At 52.2% G+C, this 24,610-nt stretch overlaps 1 protein-coding gene across 4 annotated transcripts in view; it reads left to right on the forward strand.

Moving 5' to 3' along the window:
• RPS6KA2 (ribosomal protein S6 kinase A2) overlaps positions 1-24,610 on the forward strand; it is a 298,360-nt gene that overhangs the window by 266,791 nt on the left and 6,959 nt on the right. For all 4 annotated transcript variants that reach the window (XM_027081432.1, XM_027081441.1, XM_027081423.1 and 1 more), the window contains 7 exons: positions 5,516-5,646; positions 6,654-6,779; positions 16,361-16,450; positions 18,167-18,325; positions 19,812-19,973; positions 22,506-22,582; positions 23,810-23,927. In XM_027081432.1, coding sequence (XP_026937233.1) covers positions 5,516-5,646; positions 6,654-6,779; positions 16,361-16,450; positions 18,167-18,325; positions 19,812-19,973; positions 22,506-22,582; positions 23,810-23,927 — 863 coding nt within the window. The remainder of the gene's footprint in view (positions 1-5,515; positions 5,647-6,653; positions 6,780-16,360; positions 16,451-18,166; positions 18,326-19,811; positions 19,974-22,505; positions 22,583-23,809; positions 23,928-24,610) is intronic.

Raw genomic sequence — 24,610 nt, forward strand, 5'->3', positions numbered from 1 at the left:
CTCATTTAACCTTAACTACCCTCCGCAAGACTCCTTCTCCAAATACTGCCACATTGGGCTTCAACACGTGAATTTTGTGGGGCACGGTTCAGTTCATCCCAGTGAAGGTATGGTGATTTTGTCTAAAAAACAAATTAACATGCCCCTTCTGGAGATATGGGTGGGAAAAGTTCAGCCAGTTGGTAGCTCTTGGGGCTGTGTGATGTGCCCATGGGGGGTTCCCATGCTTTTCTCACTGTTATTGCATCTAAAATTTTCTGTGATTAAAAAAGTATCATGAAACAAATAGATGGTCAGATAGAAAGTATCAAGTAGATAAAGTTGCAACAGAGAGTCCACTGGGCTCCCTCTGGTTTAAGCTGCTGGTGAGAGCCTGTGTCCCACACGCCGCGGGTGGGCACATTAGGGGTGTGAGCTCTGTGCAAACACAGAGGATTGGGGGCATCCATGGGGCCGCTGGTGGTCCCAGGGCATCTCCTGACCCACACAGCAGGGGCTCCAGGACCGAGAAAGAAGCAAATTCTGGGGGCTATCAATGAGGGAGTCGGGACGCAGACGCTCACTCATTTCTTTCGGGTCCTCCTGCAGCCCCCAGATAAAACTAAGACTGTCCTCAGGGACAGAGCTAGGGTGATGCCTGCTGTCACAGTCTGGGGTAGTCGCTGCTGCTAGATGTACCGTGGCTGTCGAGGAGGTGGAGGAGATCTAGGTCTGTCCTCTCTAGTAGAGACGGTCCAATGTTTCTCCAGTTCTCAACGGCCTCAGAAGGTTCTTGGGTATTGGGGTCAGTCCTTCCTGTTGACAAAATTGACCACTTCACAGAATCAGATTACTTTTTAGCTTCAGAGTTTGGAAAGATGGGGAAGGATTGGGGATTCCATCCCGGGTGTGCCCGCAGCTCACCTGAGCAAGTCGCTTTCTTTCTCCTCCTGTGGTTTACCTGAACGTAAAGGAACACAGAAACAATTAACCCTGACAAAGGACACTGCCTGTGACCGCCACCCACACGACCTCCCGGTCCTTAATGAAACGTGCACTGTTTCACCGAGGGTTTCCGTCATTCGGACTCTGTGCTTAAAATACTGAAATAAAGACCACGTTTGTGCTGCCTAGCAAGAAAATGCTCATACAGCCAACTCGAAATTATTCGCCTTTACCTGCTTTCTGTGTTATCCGTGAAGAATTTAAACTCCGACCTAGTCGGCCTGTGAGATTAGCAGGCTTTTTTTTTAGCACCTCATGCACGTTTTGTGCACAGAGAATTCAAATTTATTTTATTATTAGCTGAAGGAAAACGTAATTAGACACCATGCATTTTAATGACGTCCAGAAATGGCTTTTTTACTCCTTACTATTTGGATTTCTCCAATCAGTTGTACTTAAAGTCAACTTATTGCAGGACAGTTTGCCTTTGAGGAGGTAGTCATTCTCTCTCTATATTTATAAGAGAGTAGAATTTTCTAAGCACATGAGCTGAGCGCACGGCTCTTAAAGGGCAGCAGAGGTGACGTGATTCTGAAACAGCGGGTAATCCACCTCCTGCGTGAGACTCGGATGCTGCCTGTCGGAATTTTTTGTAGTGGCCTTAAAGTCTTTCCTTTTTAACTTCAACCGATGCTGAAGCTGGTGGATGTTCCCTGAAGACACACCAGCTGCCCATCAGAGCCTGCTGACCGATGGGAGATGCCACTCTAAGATTTAAAGACCCAGAAACGTATTGCACAAGTCAGAAATCACTCCTAGGATCAACGAAGGTTGACTGTACTCAGCTTTAAATTTCCTTTCATCCAACTCACATCTTTGCTCTTCTCTTAGTACCGAGCTAAGAATCGGCGTTCCCTAGCCACTTATAAAGCGTGTTAAATGCCGTTGATACCACCTACCACGTGGTCACCATCTAGCTACACGGACCCAGTGTTGGCTGTGACAACCTCTCGTGAAGTACATGTGAACCTCAGCTGATCTCTTGGTCTGAGCAGGGAGAGGCAGCCCGGGCACAGCAGGCATGGCCCTGGGCTTCACGCCTCCTTGATGGTTGAAAGTCCTTCCTTATTTGATCTACAGACTTTCCATTCACTAGGGAAGGTGTATCAGTTCAAGTTCACCGGACAGTACCTCCCCACCACACACACACTCCCAGGTGCTGTAACTGAGCCTCCATGCACTCGGCCCTCAACCTTTGCACAGCTCACACTAGTTCCTGGGACGGGCTCCAGTTCTTGCATCTAAAACCTGCGCCTCGGGGCTTGACGGTGGCTGAATCGATGCTATATCCCTGTGCTTGTGCAGACCTAGGGCAGGACACGGTAGTCTGGGGGATTTTTAAGAGCAGGCAGACCTCAAAGCCAGGGTTCTGTGCAGGGCGAAGCAAGGCAAAGTGCAAAGCCAGCCCGGGAGCAAAGCCCAGCGTCTTCAGAGGACACTTGCTGCCTCTGCTGTCCTGCGGTGCATCATTTCCAGATTCTAAAAATGACTCAGCCGAGCCTTGTGCTTTTTAATTAAGCTTCTCTAGCCTTGCAGCTTATTTCCAAACACAGTCAGCTCTGATCTCATTAGCTCCGGGGTGACTCCGGAGCTCTTTGCTAGGTAACAGGTACGGGGCTGAGACCCGAGTCTTCTCCCTCGTGGTCCAAGATGCTGAAGGCGCAGTGGGTCAGGCACGTGAAGCCTCCTGTCACCTGGCAAGGTCTTCCTGGAAGAGCCGTGTGGGCCACCGGGTCGGCCACTTATCTGCAGGGAGAGATCCCACATCACGCAGCTCGTGGTGTAGCTCCCAGGTGTGGAAGGAGCGCCCCAGTCGCCTTTCCCTCAAAATAAAATGCTCAGGAATAAAACCCACATTCTCTGCAACAGCTCACCCTCCAAGCCCCCAGCCACCTGCCCCACCATGGAAGCTTTAGTGTACTGTTTCCACATCAAAGTGAAGTATCAAGGCCAAGTAAAAAGGTAGCAGAAAAGGAAGGTAGTAGAAAAGCAAACCCCCACTCCTATGGCCTTTCCAGTCCCACTCGCCAGAGTTTTCTATATAATATGGATTTAAATCTTACATATGTACGTTGTAAGAAACATTTAAATCCACATTATATACTTTATGTATTATTATAGATTTATATATATAATGCCTAAGTGATAGAATTTATGTTATCATATTGTTATATATTGCTTATGAGTTTATTGTAATGTATTTTAGTACATATATAGCTGATTTCACCTTGTTATACAGCAGAAACTAACACACCATTGTAAAGCAATTATACTCCAATAAAGATGTAAAAAAAAGTTTTTAAAAAATTAAAAAAACATTTTTTCCTGCAGTGTGTACGTTCTACAGCTTGTTTTCTCTTTTTTGACTTGACAGACTATTGTGTCAGTTCACACAGCCATGTCTCATCCCGGGTATCGTAGTCTTAACTAGTGTTACCTGCACGCATGAACGTTGTTGGTCTTGTGCATGGTTTCCTCAGTGGTGAACATTTAGGTTGTCTCCAGTTTTTGTTTGTTTGTTTGTTTGTTTTGCTATTACAAATATTGCTAAGACAAACATTTTCTTTTTTTCTCTTTTTTTAGAGTTTTTAAAGATCACATTTTGTTTGTTTTTAAATTTTATTGACATGTCGTTGATTTACAGTGTTGTGTTAATTTCTGCTATACAGCAAAGTTACTCAGCTATACCTATATATATATTCTTTTTCATGTTCTTTTCCATCATGGTTTATCTCAGGATATTGAATATAGTTCCCTGTGCTATACAGTAGGACCTTGTTGTTTATCCATTCTACGTACTATAGTTTGCATCTGCCGACCCCAAACTCCCAGTAATTCTGTTCCCCACCCCACCTTCCCCTTGGCAACCACAAGTCTGTTCTCTATGTCTGTGAGTCTGTTTCTGTTGTGTAGATAGGTTCATTCGTGTCGTATTTTAGATTCCACATATAGGTGATATCATATGGTATTTGTCTTTCTCTTTCTGACTTACTTCGCTTAGTATAATAATCTCTAGGTCCACCGTGTAGCTGCAAATGGCACTATTTTATTCTTTTTAAAGGCTGAGTAATATGCCATTAAATCAGTATATATCTACACCAAGACAAACATTTTCTACATTTATTTCTAAGCATTTTTGAAAGTAATTCTGTCAGATAAATTCATAAAAGTCTAGTTGCTCTTCAAAAGACAGGTGTATTTTGTACTTTGGTAGATAACTCCACTTCTACCTTGAACTGGGACCCATCTCAACAGCAGTCAAGCCTTCAGACAAATCGACAGAGCTTAGAGGGGTCACGATTGAAGGGCTCCCTGAGGCTCCCTGGGAGCAGAGCACCCTGCGTGCTGCCCTCGAGCTCCTCGGGCCTGGGGCAGGGGGGACAGAAGAGTCACCAATGCCCGGGCCTGCGTCCCTGTGCCCGGTTCCTGCTGACCTGAGAAACTCAGAGGGTGGCCTCCTCTGCCCTGGCCCAGGAGTGACAGCTCACCCCGAGGTTGCTGGTGGCTCTGGGCTCAGTCTGGAGTGCGCAGGGCAGAGGGTTGCCACTGAGAATGAATATCTAGTAAGTGATGATCAACGATTACCCTCAAGTTTTTGCTCTGGGTATTTTTGCCGGGTATCAAACCACTGGCACCGCCCAGAATAAAGTGTGGTTTCATATGGTTCAGGCTGTCTGATCTCCGTTTCACCCCATTCTCCAACACACACACTCACCACATACACACACCTCACACCTKACACACACACACCAAACACACACGTGTGCACACACCCAACACACCGAACACACACGTGCACAACYTGACACACACCTGACACATACACACATCTGACACACATACACCTCACACCTGACACACATCTGACACACACCTCACACCTGACACACACACACACCTCACACCTGACAAACACACACGTGCGCATGCACCCGACACACACCGAACACACACGCGTGCACAACCTGACACACACACCTCACACCTGACACATACACTTGACATATGCACGCACACATCACACAGATGTGCACACACACCTGGCACACACACCTCACACCTGACACACACATCACATAGATGCACACACGCACACACACCTGACACACACACCTGTAAGGTGTGCTTACACACACATGCACACACATCACACAGATGCACATGTGCACACACACCAAACACACCACGCACACATGCACACACCGAACACACACGTGCACAACCTGACACATACACACCTCACACCTGACACATACAACTGACACACACATGCACACACACCTGACACACATGCACACACATGCCTCACACCTGACACATGCACACACACCACACGCACCGAACACACACCACGCACACATGCACACACCTAACACACCTGCACACCTGACACACACACACATGCACACATCACAGAGATGCACATGTGCGTGTGCACACATGCACACACACACCACACACGCACACATCACACACCCACAGGGTTACCTCACCACGTCGTGGCTGTTGACTCTCTGGTTGTTACCTGCAGACTCACCTGGCGTCCCCCCCAGTGCCAACGCTCACCATCTGTTTAGAGGATTCAGTTTTGTGGCCTCCAGCTTGGTGCAGGAGCCCTCGCAGCAGGATCTGCACAAAGCCGCGGTTCACCCCATCGTGCAGGTAATCAGCCCCCCGTGGTGCAGGGCATCCCGTACAGCCCGGCTCTGCTCGCCCCCAGCGGGTTGGGCAAGGAGGTGGCCGCCCTGAGGCGACCCGTGGACAGAGCTGTCTCAGCCGAGTTGGGGTGCACTTCCTTCACGAACTCCTCCCCCCCGCCTCCCCGGGGTCATTGAGATGGTGATCTGAGCCGTGCTTCACGTTCGTCCTCAAGACAGAAAGAGTCCTGAGAAGGATGTCATCGTGGTGTGGCTGTGGCTGGAGCCCCAGCAGGGCTCACGCTCGGGGGTCTCTGCTGTGCAGAGTCGAGCCAGCACCGCGAGAGAGTGGCTGGGTTTGTGGGCACCAATCCCCATCGCGAAATGTAGTCTTCGGGGCTCAGTGAAGGTGCTGTTTTTATAAGGAGTTTCCCACCGTATTAATACGAGCAGAGGTAGAGAATTTTAGAAGGGATCATGACCACGTTTCCTTGAAGAGCCGAGGCAGGGCACAGCAGATGGCGTTGGGCTTCCATGCTTCTCTCCCCAAGGGCCTCCGGGGAGACACGGCGTGTCTAGAGTGGACACTTGCTGTGGCAGCGTCCACTGTAATGGGTGACGCTCTCTGCGCCCTTAGTCAGTAGGGTGAGGGTGGCGAGGGGGCGTCAGGGGGTCAGATTCCCAATCAGACGTTGGCATCTGGACACCGCTCTGGACACCAGCGTCAGAGCTGCACCCGGTCTCGGGGACGTCTGACCTCTCACCTCTCTCGGACCTTTGTGGGGAAGCAGGCAGGTCAGCGACACAGGGTGCTGGGTGTCTGAGAACAGGGTCCTGACCCGACAGATGGGGAAGCTGGGCTGAGATCTGGAACCACGGCCAGCTAGCTCCGTGACTGTGGTCCGAGGACGCCACCACCTCCTGGCCTCCGTGTCCCCACGTGCAAGGGCTGAAGCCTCCTTTGCACCACGTTCGGTGCCCTTGCACGAGAGGCCCCTGATCGCGCTCTCTGCCCGCCCGCTCTCTCTGCAGCAGTTACACGGGAACAACACCCGCTTCACCGATGGCTATGAGGTCAAGGAGGACATCGGGGTGGGCGCCTACTCCGTATGCAAGCGCTGTGTGCACATGGCCACAGACGCCGAGTACGCCGTGAAGGTAAGAGTGGGGCACGCGGCGGCCGCGTCTGCAGCTGCCCGGGCCCCAGGCCCCGGCGGGCACGCCCAGCCTCGCAGACACTCTCCCTCGGCCTCTTCTAAGCTCTGATGCGGGGCCGTTCCGTTGACTTTGATATTAGGTCACCTGTTAAAAAACTATTTTGCAAATCATGAATACGTTCTGCTCCAGCCGACGTGTAGGTACTGACCACCTTTAGTAACTTTCTACATAAAACACTGGAACAAAAGCTCTGGGCACTCAGCATTTTGGAAAATATAGAGTTGGGGGCCAGGCAGAACATTTGGGGAAGGAGGGGGGGGGGAGGAGGAAAGAGGAAGGGAAAGGAAGCTACAGTCACCAAAACTTAAATCAAAGAAATAAATAGAATCAAATCTTTTGTAATATTTGCAAAACCTTAAGGAGAGAGCTGGTAGTTTTACCCTGAATCATCAAGAACAGAAAACAGTAACAGGGAACTTCTCTGGTGGTCCAGTGGGTAAGACTCTGCGCTCCCAATGCAGGGGGCCGGGGTTTGATCCCTGGTCGGGGAACTAGATCCCACATGCATGCCGCAACGAAGAAGCCCGCATGCCAAAACTAAAGGATCCCACGTGCCGCAACTAAGACCTAGTGCAGCCTAAATAAATAAGTAAATACATAGGAAAAGAATAACAACTACAGCCCAGTTTGGCACTCTCTCCATCCTGCCTTTGGCTTCTATAATCGTTGCTAAATTAAATATTCGATCTGGAAATCCAAGTTACCAGTTTCTTGCGTTTCCTGGTGTGTAACAGCTGGAGCATTCTGCTAAAGGCATCATCTAATTTTTGTAAAAAGCATAAATTGTACATTCTCCCTCCAAGGGAGCGAGAGCTGGTCTGTCCACCACTCACCCACTCAGCTGACCTGGAGGCGCTTGAGGACCCAGGTCCAGCCGGTGTCATGGTGACCAGACCATCCTGGCTTATCCCAAACTCATCTGGAGCACATGACACTACCCTGCTCTTCAAAGAACTTTTGGGGACAGATGGAGCCTGTCCAGCAGGCAGCTGTGTAAGAGGAGTCATTCCGTCCGTTGTGATTTTCCTAAGCTCTGAGAAAATTGTTCAAAACAGTGACGATGAAGCGATGGCCTCGCTCCACCTCACCCACGGCTCACGGCCGCTCTGTGGAAGCAGATACACCCTCGTATCTGCTGGGATGTCTGCACAGTGCTTCTGGCCCTGAGGAAATGCTCTGCCCTGTCCAAAAAGTCACCAGCCCCCAAAAAACGCAGGCCCGTTGGTTTACTTTTGGGTTGGGAATTTGCGGCTTTTTGGCAAGTTTAGCTTGAATTCCTCAAACAAAAAAGAGTGTTTACATTGGAGGAAGGCTCAGTGTGTGGGTCCTTTGGGTCCATGGTCATCAGCCTGCCCAGTGTCTTGAACATGCTGAGGAGTGGGTGACGGGAGGAAACGTCGCGCGATTTAAAATTCCTGGGAGAGGGGGCTTGAGACTGCACGGGAGCCACTGGCGTGTGGGCCTGATGTATTTCGGGATTTGGATCGTTGAGGACTTTTATTTTTCCCCATCCTTGGGAGAGTTTGTAGGGGAGCTCGGGTGATGCCGTTCCCGTATCCAGACGAGCCAGTGATGGAGAGGAGACCCTAGTCCTACCTCAGACGAGAGAATTTCATTTTTACTTTAAATATATTTCACATACCTCATAAGCGTGCACAGGCATCTTAAAATTCTTTCTGCGTGTGTCATTTCTCGCAGAATTTCTTTAGACAGTTTATCAGGTGACCAGCAGCAGTCCTAGAAGCAATCGCGGCTTCCACTGAGTGCAAAGAAACCCGTCTAGTGTTTGGCAAGCTCGCTGACCCTGATGCCTTTCTAGAAAACAGCCTGATGCTGGGACGTGTCTGAAAATAAATCCCCAGACAAAGGCAATAGTGTCTTATGTCTCCATATCCAGCTCTCACAAAAAGACACCATCCGAATCAGCTTTGGCAACAAGTGGCTTATAGCTCGATCCCCGAAGATCAGACCCTGCGGTGGGAATTTCTGGGGAATTTCAGCCCCGGCCTCTCTGGCAGCAAAGCCAGGAGCTGAGGCTGCAACTGATGGAGAAAGAAAGAGCCAGGCGTCCTGTTTCTGTTTTACAAGCCTTGAAGTTCCCGGGGTGAACCGGGCAAGTGGACGTTACAAGGCTTTCCCTCATCCTCTCCGAGACTCTGGTGGGTCGTAATTCATTGTCTGGAAGATGCTTGAACTACCCGAGCACAGGAAGAAGCAGAGCCTTTCCAGTGAGATGAGTGCCCCGGGACCCAGGGCTGTTTCGGGGCACGTTTTAAGCCGCGCGCTGCAGGTCGGTTCCTCCATCCGAGGGCAGATTTCCTTCAAAGATGGAAGAGCTGGCAGGAGTGCCATGGCAAAGAGTGTTTAGAATGAGCCCGTTTGCTACCCAAACTGCTGTAACTCCCCTAGGGTCACTGTTCTGTTCCCTTTCCAGAGTTTTCCAGGTAGAACGTAGCTGAAATGTGTTCGGGCTTTTTTCTGCTCTGTATCTGGATGGGCAGCAGTACCCCACTTACTGCTGAGGAACTAAGAAACCGCACGGCTCAGCGTGTTCTCGAGTATGACATGGAAGCAAGGGTGCCGTTCAGTGACGTGGATCCGCAGAAGCCCCGTTGAGATTCAGCCGCTAGAGTTCAGCGTCACCTCTCTGGGCCACCACAGTTTGCAAACCCAGCTCTGCAGATTCTTGGATGGAAAACGGTGTCCGTTTCATCTTGAGAGACAATCCCGTCGGGGCCTCCATCCAGCTACGGGGAGGGTTCGGGAACTTCCCCACTGAGTACAGAGCACCGGCAAGAGAGCAGGTCCCCAGGGGACTGTAGCCCTGTGGCCCGAGTACACGGGCTTTGCCTGAGGCCGTCGTATCGGGGTGATTCTGCCCCCCACCCCGGGGACGCTGGCAGTGTCTGGATACCTTCTGACTGTCACACCTGGGGCGGGAGTCGCTCCTGGTATGTGGTGTACAGAGGCCAGGGTGCTGCCCTGCCTCCTGCACAGGACACCCGCCCACACACCCCAGAGACTCACCCAGTCAAAATGTCTGGGTGCCGAGGTTGGGAAACCCAGCCGAAAGCATAGAGTTGAAGGGGTGTCTTATGTAGATAAGTTCCAGCAGCTGGTATCCGGAGACAAGGGAGGGTTTTCCCTCTGCTGAGCCTCCGCTCACTGTTCTGGCAGCAGGAAGGTGATAGACCAAGAGCACCGCGGCTCCCACCCTCTGCAGGGGCGGGAACCAAGTGCGGTCCTGAGGGGACGGCAGTGCCAGCCCTTAACGGTCAGCCTCCAAACTCAAGAGTGGGATACAGTGGGTCTCACATCCTTGGAAATACCATTGTGTCTTGCTTTAAGTTTATGTCTGTCTTATAAGTACCTAATTTTGCACAATAATTATTCTGTCATCATATTAACCGCATTTGAGTTAAACTTAACGGATATACGTAAAGCAACCTGCCCCAGTGTATCCCAGGCAGCAAGCAACCTGCCCCAGTGTACCCCAGGCAACAAGCAACCTGCCCCAGCGTACCCCAGGCAACAAGATCGCTGGTTTTGCATTTGCTCTCAGCTGCATACTTTTGCGCAGGCCCTAAATTAGTGAGACCAATTCTAGCTCCCACTTAACAAAACCTTTAGGGCAGTGCCTACATGGAATAGCGACTCAGTAAGTGTGGGTTCACTCAGAGTCTGGGTCCCTAGGCTTGGTCCCTCCCTTCTGCTGTGGCAAAACACCATCAGGCTGCCCGGGATCCTCCACCGGGAGAATCTGGCCTCAGAGGACAGGGTGCTGACGCCCTCCACCTGCTGGGGGTGTCCTCCCAGTGCACCTGCCTTGGGCTAGGATGGCTCAGTGAGAAAAACCGTGACGTTCTCTCAGACACATCCCAGTGAACAGATGTGCCCTACTTTCTAGGATCTCGGACCTATTTCTTTTTTTTTTTTTTTTAATTTTTTTTTACATCTTTATTGGAGTATAATTGCTTTACAATGGTCTGTCGGTTTCTGCTTTATAACAAAGTGAATCAGTTATACATATGTTCCCATATCTCTTCCCTCCTGCGTCTCCCTCCCTCCCACCCTCCCTATCCCACCCCTCTAGGTGGTCACAAAGCACCGAGCTGATCTCCCTGTGCTGTGCGGCTGCTTCCCACTAGCTATCTACCTTACGTTTGGTAGGGTATATATGTCCATGCCTCTCTCTCGCTTTGTCACAGCTCACCCTTCCCCCTCCCCATATCCTCAAGTCCGTCTGGCTGCGACATCTGTCACCCCATTGATCGCCAGGCTTGATTCAGCTGATCTGGCTGGCTAGGCGGGTGTCCCCTTCCTCCCTCACCACTCCACGTGCGTCCCTCCCAAAGCTGTGTGCTCGGTCGAAGAGGAAGACCTTCCCCGATAGAGGAGGACCGTTCTTCGGTCAAGGGTATACGAGTAGCTGCACTCCCCTGCTAGAACCTCCAAACAAGCTCTCGGAGCTATTTCCATGGGACAAAATAGCTCAGGAGTCTGATGTGAAACTCAGGTCCACCTTTGTCTTCATAGCCAGCCCCAGAGGCTAGTGGTAGGAGGTGAAAGTGTATATAGGACTTTGAAATAAGCATGACATAATACTGCATAGATGCCAGGGCATTAATGCACCTGTCATTTAAAATAAGACTGAAATGGAATCAGCGATGAACTGCAGAAAGTAACTGTGGCAGGGTAGGATTCAAAGGGAAGAGGTGTATTTGGAAGGAAAAGATAATATTCTTATTTCATGAAAGGTTCTGTACTCACTTTTCAAAAATTGCACAAGGTTTCATTTTTACTTCGGTTTTAGGTCTTTGTGGCTTGACATGACCCAGGATCTGGACACTGCCATTTGCACAAACCCCCCTCTCCAGTGGTTTCCGTCTCACTCACATGGAGCCCAGATCCTTGCAGTGGCCAGCAGGGCCTCACAGCCCCGTTCCTGGAGCGCCTCAGGCCCCTCCTCTGTCCCCAGCCCTCTCCCGCAAGGGCGACACACTCTTCCCTGAGCCCAGCAGTTTCCTCCCCAGCCTGGGTGCTGACCTCTGACCCCGATGTGGTCCTCCCCCATCGTCCTCGCCTTCAGTACCTTCTTTAGGGCTTTTGTAACCCCTGACATGCTTCGCAGCTCATTTCCTGTCTCCACACCCCTGTCATGGTGCTTGGTGGTGTCGAGGACCAATGTTATTTAAGAGAGAAAGATACCGGAAGTTCCCTGGAGGTCCGGTGGTTAGGACCCCGCGCTTTCACTGCCGGGACCTGGGTTCAGTGCCTGCTCGAGGAACTAAGATCCCACAAGCTGAGTGGTGTGGCCCAAAAAAAAAAAGAAAAAAGAGAGAGAGAGAGAGAAATATAAATCAGGAGCTTTTCTTCAAATTCGAAATCACCTCATCCCCTTCTTTGGCTTTTTTATTGTCGAGTGGGCAGTACGACTGCTCCAAAGAACATTTCTTGTCTCTAGAACGCATTTCATTCTGCAGGGACTCCCCTGTTCAGTAACCAGTTCCTTTCATTCGTTTTTACAAATTTTTTATTAACGCTTTTTCCAAGGCAGACGCAGTGCTAGGTTCCAGGCAAAAACAAACCTGTTCTCAGGGAACTCACAGTCAAGCCATGGAGGGACTTTACTGATCACAGAACCAGAGCCATAGCGAAAAGGGGAATGTCACTGAAGAATCAGAAGCTAAGGGAGCTTTCCTGTCGCTGTAGCCTTTCCTGTTGGCCTGTTTTATCTTCCAACATGCAGACACACGCTTCTCTTCATTCAAAGCTCCACTCGCACATTTGCCCCCTTTGTCTGAGAGGCTCACTCAGGGATGGATGGATGTCACCAGCCATGGCCACGTTTTCCTGGAGGGAAGCACAGCTGCATGTCCTTTCAGGAGCAGATTTTTGTGTTATTAAAGTAGCAATAGAATCAGGTGAAAATAAAGTGAGATCCTTGAAATTGTACAGGAGTCTGTGTCATGCAGTCCTTAATTCTAGTGAAGTGTGGCTGACACACTCAGGGCTGAAGCTGGGCTGCCTCTCTCCAGAAGGAGCCCCAATTGGTATTCACAGCAGACCGTTGACAATTACATCGCGTTTCTGGGCTCATTTTCCTACTGTGTATGTAATTTGTCAGCCAGAAAAAGCAATGGAATTGACAGATGCCTGACGTGAATAGAGCTTATTTTTAGAAGGAAAACTGATTGGCATGGAAATTTTAATTTTTTCCGGCAGGAAAACTTGGAGTCCTTTCTCTGTGTCATTTGTTTAAAGTAGTTGAACAGGAGAGGGTATCTGTTGAATTTTACAAGGGGTTCCGTGCTCTACTCCTCCCGTGTCAAACGTATGGATCCTCTCGACACGTCAGCAGAAACGCCCACCTCCGGAGGTGCTCGGCCAGCCTGTGAGCTCAGGCCGCCTCTTGACCACCTCGAAGCCCCACGCCATTCAGTGTCCAGGAGGGGAGCCTGTGCTGGAGAGAGATGGGCAAGAGGGAGATGGGGAAACGCAGAGACCAAAAGGCAGAGGGGAGAGTGCGTGGATGGTAGTGAAGCCTGGACCAGTCCTGCCCCCGCCTTCAGCCACCAGGAGTAAGGATGTACCGATACCCACCCGCACGCTTCACCTGCTGAGGACAATCACGTTGTCTGCCATCCTTTGTTGGGGCCAGCCTCGCTTCACGGACTGTGGAAATATACAGCTTGTCAAACAGCGGCCCCGTGAGAGTCTGATTTGCCAGGCCCGTTGGGTGCTGACCTGTGGGTGGCCTCCTGCTGCGGGTGAGGACAGATCCACCGTTCCTCCCCGCTCGCGGTCCGTCGCATCATTTGAGCATCGGCATGGAGAGAGGAGGTCTTGCGGGTGAACGTGTTTGCTGAGAACGCCTCCCTCGGTTTTGCTGCATAAGCAAGATTATAAAACAATACTGTTCTCAAGATACAGGCCTCGATTAACCAGGGCTCACTTGAACTAGAAGCCAGTCCCACAATAGCAATCCCGAGAAATGGACCCCACGGAGAAGAAATTCCTTCCTGGGTGCGTCTGAACAATGTGCTCAAACCACCCCCCTCCCCCAGGCTCCGCTGTACCCCACAGACCTGGGCTTTGTGCTCAGGGACCAGTCATCACACCTCACTGCTCTGTGTCTCTTCTTCCTGACCTTTCGCCCAAAAACATCCCGGAAAAAGATTTGTGGACGAAGCTGCCGGCCTTTGCTGACAGCGATCAGGATGACAGCGCTGGGTCTGAACAGAACTTGCTGCCGTGTGTCGGTCCCACGTTGCCCAGACTATAGGAGAGGCAGCGGCCGGCTGGGCAGGTGCAGGAGCCCGTGCTTGCCTCCACTCCCCGGGGGCCTCCCTTCCAGGCAGGCACCCACCCTCTCCTCCGTGCCCGCTGGGGACCCCATCACCCCACCCTGCCTGCCCTCTGCCTTCCAGTCGGTTCTGCCGGGGTGGACGCCACAGGAGGGAGGAGGGTAGAGCCCCCAGCCCCTGTGGGTGCCTTGTTCGTGCAGCCGCCCCTCTGGTCCCGTAACTGCTCCCTCCCCCCCCTGCTCTGGGCCATCGGCATAGAGAAAAGGCTTCCTCTTTCTTGTTTATCTTGCATCCTATTCTATTGTGATTTGTGCTAAAAATACATTTCCTTTATCATGAAATTTTATTTGAAAAACTATGAATCTACCACTAACTTTTTAAAAAAACCACTAGTGATTTTAACCTTCTCAAATTGCAAAGGGATCGCAGCCCAGGGATTGAATGGCCCGGCAGGCAGCTGGGGCAGAGACGGTCCTAGAACCCTGTTGGTCAACATGTGATCCAGGCAGTGTAAGGGTCTGCCCCGTGGCTGCCTGGGCACCCACATGTTAGGGCATCCCCTCCATCACCCACTGAACGAGCCTTTAGAAAACTCTCCTCTAGAAGGATGCATTGTGTGTTGGCTTCTACCAGTAACAGAAGTGACCCCAGTGTCCTAGCTGGAACTTTAGGAACAAAAGGAGGGAAGCTGTGTCAGGAAAGGAAGCTGGGGCTTCCCTGGTGGCGCAGTGGTTGAGAATCCGCCTGCCGATGCAGGGGGCACGGGTTCGAGCCCTGGTCCGGGAAGATCCCACATCCTGCGGAGCAACTAAGCCCGTGTGCCACAGCTACTGAGCCTGCGCTCTAGAGCCCGCGTGCCGCAACTACTGAGCTCACGAGCGACAACTACTGAGCCCACGTGCCGCAACTACTGAAGCCGTGCGCCTAGAGCCCGTGCTCCGCATCAAGAGAAGCCACCGCCATGAGAAACCCGCGCACCGCAGTGAAGAGTAGCCCTGCTCGCCGCAACTAGAGAAAGCCTGTGCGCAGCAACGAACACCCAATGCAGCCAAAAATAAACAAAAAGTAAATAAATTTATTATTTTTTAAAAAAAAAGAAGCTTGGGTTTTTCCTTGTTGAACAACGTGTGTCATGGGGCTCATGGTCCTGGGCGCCAATGTCGTCAGAGCCTGGCAGTGGGTTTAAAACTGAGAGAAGCGCGGGCACCATGACCGTCTTCCACTGCAGCGAAGGGGCGGCAGGGCATCGGGCGGGCAGAGCTCCAACGCTGGGTCCTGTGCCACCTGAGCATTTAGTTCATCTAAAGAAGAAAGTGAGTTTCACGCAAGCCTCCGCTCAGACCCTCGGACGTGATAGAGAGTGGAAGTGAACTTCCCTCACACTCTAGCAGCGAAATGACTGCACGTCGTCCACATGGCGAATGTTTTGAACTTGGGTGAAGCTAATGCACAAAAACCATCCTCCTCTTCTGAGTGTCGTTTCCCACACACGGGCTGTAGCCTTCGCCTGAGTGGGGTCCCCTCCCCAGCCAGCTGCATCCCCGTAAGAAGCAGGAGCTGGGGCCCAGGAAGCTGTCCCCAGAGGTTTGAGTGACTGTCCACCAACAGGTGACCCCTTGTTTCCAGCTGGGCTTTCACTCATGACACCCTGTGATCGGAAGCCATCTGTTTTCATGGGGTAAGAGGATTTTATCTGCCATCCTAAGACCAGGAGGAGGAGATAGGAGCCAGAAGGAGCGTCCGTATGTGTAAGTCACAGCGCAGCCTCGGCACGCACGCCGCCGTGGTGTCTCTTGGTGAGAACCACACTGGGTCTCACTTTGTTGCCGGCGTGTGACCACCAAACAGGGAGAGAGATGCACGGCAGCCGGAGGCCCACTTTGGATGGGGCAGGGGGCACAGGCCGCCAGCCCAGAGCCTGCGCTGTGAGTGGTGGAAGAGCGCCTTCTGTTTTCGGTGGTGCCTGTGTGAGCGCCCCGAACCCACCCTTCTCCATGCAGCCCTGTCATAGCTTAACATTAGCGTGTGGAGGCAGGTGCTCTCTCTTTTTTTCACGTCAGTCTCTTCTGCCCAGTGGGAAGCAAGGATTGCCGTGAATTCCTAGGCAGTCGCGGGTTACCTTGGTTGAGCTTGAGCCGGAGGGGAGGAGGGACAGAAAGGGTCGCAGCCGCAGGCGCCAGCTGGAAGCCTCACGTCCACCTCTGTTTGTTTCAGATCATCGATAAGAGTAAAAGGGACCCCTCGGAAGAGATTGAGATCCTCCTGCGGTACGGCCAGCACCCCAACATCATCACCCTCAAAGACGTAAGCGCCTTCGTGCAACAGTGGTGTCGCTTGCGCTCTGTGTCCCTCCGGCCGGCGCCAGAAGCCACCGTTGATCTGGTGCAAGCCGGCTGCTCGGCTCACCGGCTGTTCCTGGCGCCCAGGAGCTCGGAGCCGGAGGGGCTGCTGCCCGGACAGCTCGGGGACACCCGGCAGCTGGGTAGCCCGACCTGCCGGGCCGTTTATTCACACCCCATTGACGGCACCCCACTCCTCCCAAATCACAGAATGTGCACGTGTGTAAAGGAGAGAGAGCTGGTGTGGATTCTAATCCAGGTGTGTTTCACTTCGCTGTCATGGAGAGCGTGGGGCCCATGAGATGGGCTCCAGCTCTGAGACTCCAGACCCGGAGCCCCTCCCAGCTCCCTTCGCTTTCCCGATTGAGCGATCTGTGGCCCTTGTCCCTGGAAGAGGGGAAGGGAGCAGGGCCCAGTCACACTGGAGCCAGTTGGGTGCACCTGGCAGCCTAGGGCTGGGCCTCTGGGGTCAGGCAGGGGAGAGAGCCTTGTCTTCCTCTCCAACTCCAGAGTGATCCCAGCATCGCGAACCCAAAACCTCAAAATACTGGGGCCACCTCAGTTTCCTTTGGGCCCCATGAATGCCTGGAGTAAGAGGCCTTCCAAATGCCAATTCAGTTCTGAGAAAAGCGTGGAACAGGCCTTGTGTGAGCAAAGCTTAAAGTGCAGCCCAGCTGCGTCCCTGTGGGTCACGGTCAGCTCCCCTGCGCGAGATCAGCCCCCTCGCTCTTGCCTTCGTCGTGTGTGTGCGGAGATCCGCAAACAGAAATCAGCGAGTTTGAAAACTCCCGAAGAGCCCTGACTGTGTTTGGGATGAGTGATGGCACCCTGGGCACATTCTCGAAAGCAGAGCATTTGCTCAGAAACTCAGAAGTAAATACAAGATGAACTTCACGTCCTTTACTGAGCTCCGTGCCAGCCAGATTGTTTTAGTGATTTGTTCTGAAATCACTGGCTCGGAAGCTAGAAAGTCACCGTATTCAGGTGCTTTGCTCCGTCTCTCTCTGGTTCTTCTCAGCACTTGGGCGGCCCCTCTGCTGGGCCATCGGCCTGACAGAGACCCAGAGCTTGTTGGTTTGGTTTGTCTTTTACGTTCAGGAGATTAACGCTAGTATGACGAAAGCTCTCTTCATCTACTGCTTTTCTGAAATAAAAGCAGACCAGCCCTCCTACCTCCTCTCCTCCCGGACTCCCAGGGCTTGTCCCCCGCACAGGGCACAGCAGCGTAGAGGGCCCCCGGGGTCAGGCTCCCCACCAACCACCTGCTCGGTAAGGTTTGAAAAGCGCGGCCCTGGAAAACGCCGCCACCTGGGGCTGGGCCAGCATCGCGTTGTCCGTCTCTGAACATCGCTCTCCCGGAGGCGGGGCAGTACCAGGGTTCACTGCAGCTAAATCCATCCGTGCAGGTCTCAGCGCTGCTGACCCATGCCCTGCCCAGCAGCAGATCATTAAAGCGGTTTTTTTCCCAAGAAGAGCCTCGTCTGGCATGACTAGAAAATCCTCACTCATTTTCTACAGAAGTCTTGTGTCTGCTCCCAGGGGAGTACTGGGACTCCAGGCTCTATGCACTGATGCGCCCCCTGCCCCTGCCGGGGTGGCCCCTCCTTCCCAGTGGCCAGCAGGCCTGCGAGGGTGACCGCGAGGTCCCTGAGGCCTGTGTGCTCTCCCGCCCCACCCCCAGGTCTACGACGACGGGAAGTTCGTGTACCTGGTGATGGAGCTGATGCGGGGTGGGGAGCTGCTGGACCGTATCCTGCGGCAGAGGTACTTCTCGGAGCGGGAGGCCAGCGATGTGCTGTGCACCATCACCAAGACCATGGACTACCTCCACTCCCAGGGGGTAAGGCCACGCCCCACCCCCACCCTGGGCAGCCCCGCGGGGAGGACAGAGGAAGAGCGGGACCCGGGGGCGCTCAGGCCACGGGCTCAAGAGCTGGGAACTCAGGTGTCCTCGTCTTCCTTGTGAATCACAACTGTCCCTCTTGGGTCTAAATGATTTTAGACACACACGCTGTGTGTCCAGGAGCTAGGTCAAGAAATTAAATTCACCGAGACCAGCAAAAAAGTAGTTTGGGCTTGATAAAGGGAAATTTGGAATGTTCATCAGTTGCCCTATTTAGAATTGAATTCCTCCACCAATGCCAAGAAATATGGTGGTAAAATGACAGCGACCGCTGAGGGTTCCAGGTGCTGCTCTGAGCTCTTCGTCTGGGCAGTTCTAGACTCTGGATCACACCCATTTCACAGATGAGGAGACCAGAGCGCAGAAGGGTTGAGTATCGCGCCCAAAGCTGCACACACAGCCGGGTTCTAACCCAGCACCATGCTTCTAGACCCCTCGCCCTCAGCCCCAGACCCCCACCTTCTCAGCACCTCCCAGGAAGCAGCAGTGCTTCCCTGGCCAGCTGTGCACGTGTGGCTGTCAGCTTTTAAAATGCAGCCCCGTCTGACCAGGACATTCCTCCAGGGCTACACGATGGTCATTTCCCAGGACGGTCAGACTGTAGAAGCAGCCCTGCAGATGATGGTTTTGCAGATTGGCTTCTGTTGCACGAGGGGGGGCAATACACCTGGAACCGAAGTCTTTTGTTTCCTGGCCATCGGAGCCCCTGTAAGCCGGCTGCCGGCCGTGGCCCTTTAATCTCCCTTCTCTGTCCTCTCCCTGGGTGTTAGCAGGACAATGAGACACGTGGGCCCCAAGCCACATGCAGACACACCACATGTTCTTACAATCGGCCTCTGTCCCCTTCAGAAGAAACCGCTTTGTGCCCTAAATAGCTACATAGCCGCTGTGCTTTGAGGCGCCGCCGGCCCCGTCCTCGGTGCTCAGAGCGCCGTGCGGCTCCCTCCGCACAGATGCGGCTCTCGGGTTTCTGTCCACTGGCCACGTGCACACGACAGAGGCTTCTTGTCTGCATCACCCGCTGGGTGCCCGACACCTGCCCGCTGGAACGTGGCATCACACAGCAGATGTTTATCTTTAGAAATCTTCCATCCGTGTTACTGAGCTCACCACCAGTGTCTCTCTGTGTGATGGCCCCAGCGGGCCTCCCTGATCTTGGGCACAGGCTTACTTATCTCTTCATCCAAATACTCGCCATCCGAGGGGCTTAGGTGGGGTCCTCGATTTTTGAGTGTCAGTGTGAGAGAAGGAGAGGGGGGAGGACCTACAGAGATCAGAGCATCCCAGCCGATTGCTTCCTGCCTCAGGACCTGCCCAGAATAAACGACTCCAGATAAGCCCTTATCTCCTGAGTGCGTCCCCGCTTCTGTCCCCTGCTTCAGCCTGGGCCCCAGCTCAGGCGTACTTCCTCCTGCCTCTCTAGGTTGTTCATCGAGACCTGAAGCCGAGCAATATTCTGTACATGGACGAGTCTGGAAACCCCGAGTCCATCCGGATCTGTGACTTCGGGTTCGCCAAGCAGCTGCGAGCCGAGAACGGGCTGCTGATGACCCCCTGCTACACAGCCAACTTCGTTGCCCCGGAGGTGAGAGGGCCGCTGAGCCGGCGGGAGGACGGCCCTTTCCTACTTCCAGAGTCACTGCGCGGTTCGGTGTATTGGCATCGGCAGTAACTCTAGAGGGCAGAAACGAGGAGCTTCGGTCTCTTTTCGCTCAAACACAGTTATTTTATCATTTTATTTCCTATTCGTAAAATCTGTAATGGTGAGGTTTGCATGTGGAATTGTCATTGTGCTCTAGATGATTTCCATCAAACCTGCCTGTCTGTTAGGAGTTGCGGTGAGAAATAGTGCGTCGGTCTCTCCTACAACCGGGCGGGGAGCCAGTGGGTCACCTGGGATCAGCAATCTACCAGCAGCTGCACCAGGAGGGAGGGCATGTGCGTGGACTTGGTGCCAGAGCTCTTGATCTGGGTTGTTTCCCAGAGCTCCAGGAGCGGGTCAGGTGCTGTGGGACCGAACGCTGGGGTTCCGCCGAGATTTGTGGATGAGAACGCACGTGAATCCTGCGGGCCCCCCCTCCCGCCCCCTCGTCTCAGGGCACCAGAGGCCTCGGCAGCACATCTCGTACGTGCTGTGCCCTTTTCGGGCTCTGGGGATCATTTCCGGTAGGTCCTGCACTCACTGATGTGTTTGTGGAGACAAATCCAGTTTCTTGCTTTTTAGAAAAGCAACCAAACCCAAGATGCTGGTGAGAGCAGAGCTGGAAACAGAAGAGGCTGACGTTGCTGATGGGTGCAGGGTGGGGGGCGAGGTCAGGAATGAAAACAGACGTTAGGTTCTGCGTGGATCCCTCTGGTGGTTGGTGAAGCCGCTCCAGGGTGGCCCTGGTGGGTGCAGTGACAAGTACAGAAAGTCCTAAGAGAGAGGCATGCTGGCCCCTAGTGGCCAGTCTGTGAGCTGAGAGGTGACCCAGGTGGGGTCCACGAGGTGACCACGGCCAGTGGTCCACGAGGAAGATGTCCACGTGCCTGCCAGGATACGGATGGATACGCAGCTGGGGCCATCATTAGGCTGTCCAGATGCTACCTGTAGCCCCTTTAAGAACAATCTGGTTCTATTTGAGCAATGTTATTGCCTTATTTGATCACTACTAATGTTAATAGTATTGGTTTTAGTGATTAGAGACTGCCTTACGTTGGTATATTACTTTACCATTTACTGAGCACTTTTACCTGTATTTTTTGCTTTTATCCTCCTATGCCACATGGAGTGGGCAGGGTAGATACTGTTAGCCACAAACAGCTCACAGATTAAAAAAAAAACAGACCCCATGTGTTGAAGGGACTGAAGATCACTCAGCTAGTGAACATGGGCAAGGGCTTGAACCCCGAACGCTTGGTGTGTTCACACGCCTCGGTGACCTGCCATGCTGCAGACACCACGCCTGAGGTGCAAAGATCCCGGCCCTCGTGTCTAAGGAAATTGGGCATGGCTCTCCTGACTTCACGTTCAATGTCAGTCCAGTGACCTGCAGTCGCCCGGAGTACTCGCGCTGCTTTTCTTCATTGTTATTCAACTGTAGACGTATGAGAGGATTGCCCTCCCCTGAAGTGTGTAACCCCGGGACACGAACGCTCTCCCATGTTAACTAGTCCTCAGAAACTCAAACACAGAACTACCAGGTGACCAAGCAACTCCACCTCTGGGTACAAACCCAGAAGAGTTGAAAGCAGAGGCAAGAACAGGTATCTGTCCACCCGTGTTCACAGCAGCGAAAAGGTGGAAACAACCCACGTGTCCATCGATGGATGGACGGTACAGTGGAATATTAGCCTTAAGAAAGAGGGAAATCCTGTCCTACGCCACATCATGGACGAACCTTGAGGACACTGTGTTGAGTGTGATACACCAGGAAGAAAAGGACAATTTTGTGATTCCTCTTACATGAGGGACCTAGAGTTGGCAAATTCATAGAGACAGAAAGTTAAATGGTAGTTCCCAGGGGCTGGGGGGAGGGGAGGGGGAGTTGTTGTTTCATGGGGACAGAGCTTCAGTTTTGCAAAAGGAAAAGAGTTGTGGGGATGGGTGATGCTGACAGCTGCCCAGCAATATGATCGTACCTAGTATCACTCAACTGTACGCCTAAAAACGGCAAAGGTGGGACATGTTATGCTAAGTATATTTTACCAGAGTAAAAAAAATTCTTCTGTTTCGTTTGGTTTTTGTTTTGTTTGGTTTTGGTTTTTGCCACACTGCACGGCTTGCAGGATCTCAGTTCCCCGACCAAGGATTGAACCTGGGCCACCGCAGTGAAAGCCCGGAATCCTAACCACTAGGCCACCAGGGAACTCCCAAAATTCTTCTGCCTTAAAAATTAACTGTTTCCTCTTCAGTCTGTCGTGTATCTGGCAAGAGCCAGGGCTCCCTGTGTGCGCGGGTCTTTGGGGAATCCTACGGCAAGGAATTAGGGTTGGCTTTGCGGCGATAAGCGACAGTTCCACTGAAGTCACCCCGCATCCCCAGCCATCCCCCCGACCCCCGCCGGGGTTATGGACTCATCACAGCTTGAATTTTCCCTGCCAGGTGCTTATCCGTCGTCTGCTTTTCCCCCGGCAGGTCCTGAAGCGGCAAGGCTATGACGCGGCTTGTGACATCTGGAGTCTGGGGATCCTGCTGTACACCATGCTGGCGGGGTAACGCAAACCCTCACGTGGGTGTCGGCGCTCAGGGCGCCCCTGCCGAGGCTGCTGGCCCTTGTGGGCCTGTCCCTGTGCACGGTGTGGGCCCATACCTACAGACCTTGAGTTCAGTCTCCTGAGGCCCCTGCAGGACAACCAGAGAGCAAGGGCAGAAAGTCATGCCTTGTCGTTCAAGTGTGTCTCTGGAATTAGGGAACTGGGGCTCCACAGCTCAGCCCAGCTCATCAACAAAAACCCAAGCCTCTGACCGCGGGTCCACGTTCTCGCCTCTGCACCACGCATCCTCTGCACAGAGGTCACAGCATCTTTCCTTACAGACATCTTCTCGAGCCAGGAAGCAGCCACGTCTCGAAGAGGCAGGCAGCCCAGGCTCCGGGTCATAGATTCACCCTCACTAGCTCTGCTCCCGGTGAATCACAGGAGTGACTGAGAATGCCCTGCTTTTTGCGTGGCCTCAGTGAGGTATTTCCTAGTCAATCAGTGACTAGTGTCGCAGTGGAGGGGGGAGCCCCGGTGAGCCTGGGGCCGTGCCCTGAGGGCTGCAATAGCAAAGGAGGCCCTGCAGTTTCTTCCCAATGCCACGTTTTGTGATTCTTCTGGTGCTTACTTTGCCAATACATAAACTAGGAGTACAAACCCTGCCACTGAAGGAAGTGCGTTAGGATTACATATAATTTTCTTTCTGGGGAGGCTACGCTGACCCACCCTGGTTTACGTGAAGGGGTGACAGTAAACATCTATCACACACTTACAGTAGGGCAAGAACCGTTTGCATTTTGTGTGTGTTTGTGCGTACCTGCAAGTGTATTATTCTGCCCATTTTGCAATTGAGGTTCAAAAAATTCATTTGTCAGAGAAGCCAGAGTTGGTAATAGATCGACCATGGGTCTCTCAGACTTCAAATCCCAGTCTCCCATCCACTATATACCACACTGTCACCATGGAAACCGCATCACCGGTCAAACCACTGTACCACACTGTCACCAGGGAAGCCAGAAACGGTCCAGAAAGGCTCATCCTTGGGTCCACAGAACTTTCTTCACTGGCTGAGTAAGGAAAAGAGACACAGCAGTAAGAAATAAATTACACTTTACCATGAATCCTGGATTTGGGGCATGATGGGAAAGAAAATATTATTCTTTTTACAACAAAGAGGCGAAATGAACTTTATCTTAGATTATAAAATGGAAGCTCATTACCACAAATTCTCTCATCACACAGATTTACCCCTTTTGCAAACGGACCAGATGATACCCCTGAGGATATCTTGGCAAGGATTGGCAGCGGGAAGTACGCCCTTTCCGGGGGAAACTGGGATTCCATATCTGATGCGGCAAAGGTGAGTACATTGCCCAGTGCTCTTCTCAGGTATGGACATTCTGCAGTAACCATTTTATCTTTGAGAATACTAGAGGATACTTTTCGTGTAAATCATATAGATATTTTATACTCGTAGATTTTTTTAAGAAACACAGCTAAAAAAAAGAAATTTTGCAAAAATATTTCAGCGCACTTTTCACATTTTCTACAGCCTTGGTGTATTAGGGTTCTCCAGAGATACAGAACCAATAGGATGTGTATGTATAGAGACAGAGACAGAGAGAGACTAAGACAGAGGATGAGCTATTTATTTTTATGGAATTGTGGAGGCAAGTCCAAAACCTATAGGCCAGGCCAGAAGCCTGGAGACTCAGGAAAGAGTAGATGTTGCAGCTCTAGTCCAAAGGCCATCTTCTGGCAGAATTCCCTTTTCCTCGGGGACTTCAGTCTTTTTTCACTTAAGACCTTCAACTGATTGGATGAGGCCCACGCACATTATGGAGAAGTTGACAGATTTAATTGTTAATGTCACCTTCACAGAAACATCTAGATCACTACTGGTTCTTTTTGGGGGGGGGGGGGGGGTTGGCCTCACCACACGGCCTGTGGGATCTTACTTCCCCAACCAGGAATCGAACCTGCACCCTCGGCAGTGAAAGGGCAGAGTCCTAACCACTGGACCACCAGGGAGTTCTCCAGACG

This window comes from Aethalodelphis obliquidens, unplaced genomic scaffold, assembly GCF_003676395.1.
Source record: "Aethalodelphis obliquidens isolate GAN/ISIS:26980383/991018 unplaced genomic scaffold, ASM367639v1 scaffold3, whole genome shotgun sequence".
In the NCBI taxonomy this organism is placed as follows: Eukaryota; Metazoa; Chordata; class Mammalia; order Artiodactyla; family Delphinidae; genus Aethalodelphis; species Aethalodelphis obliquidens.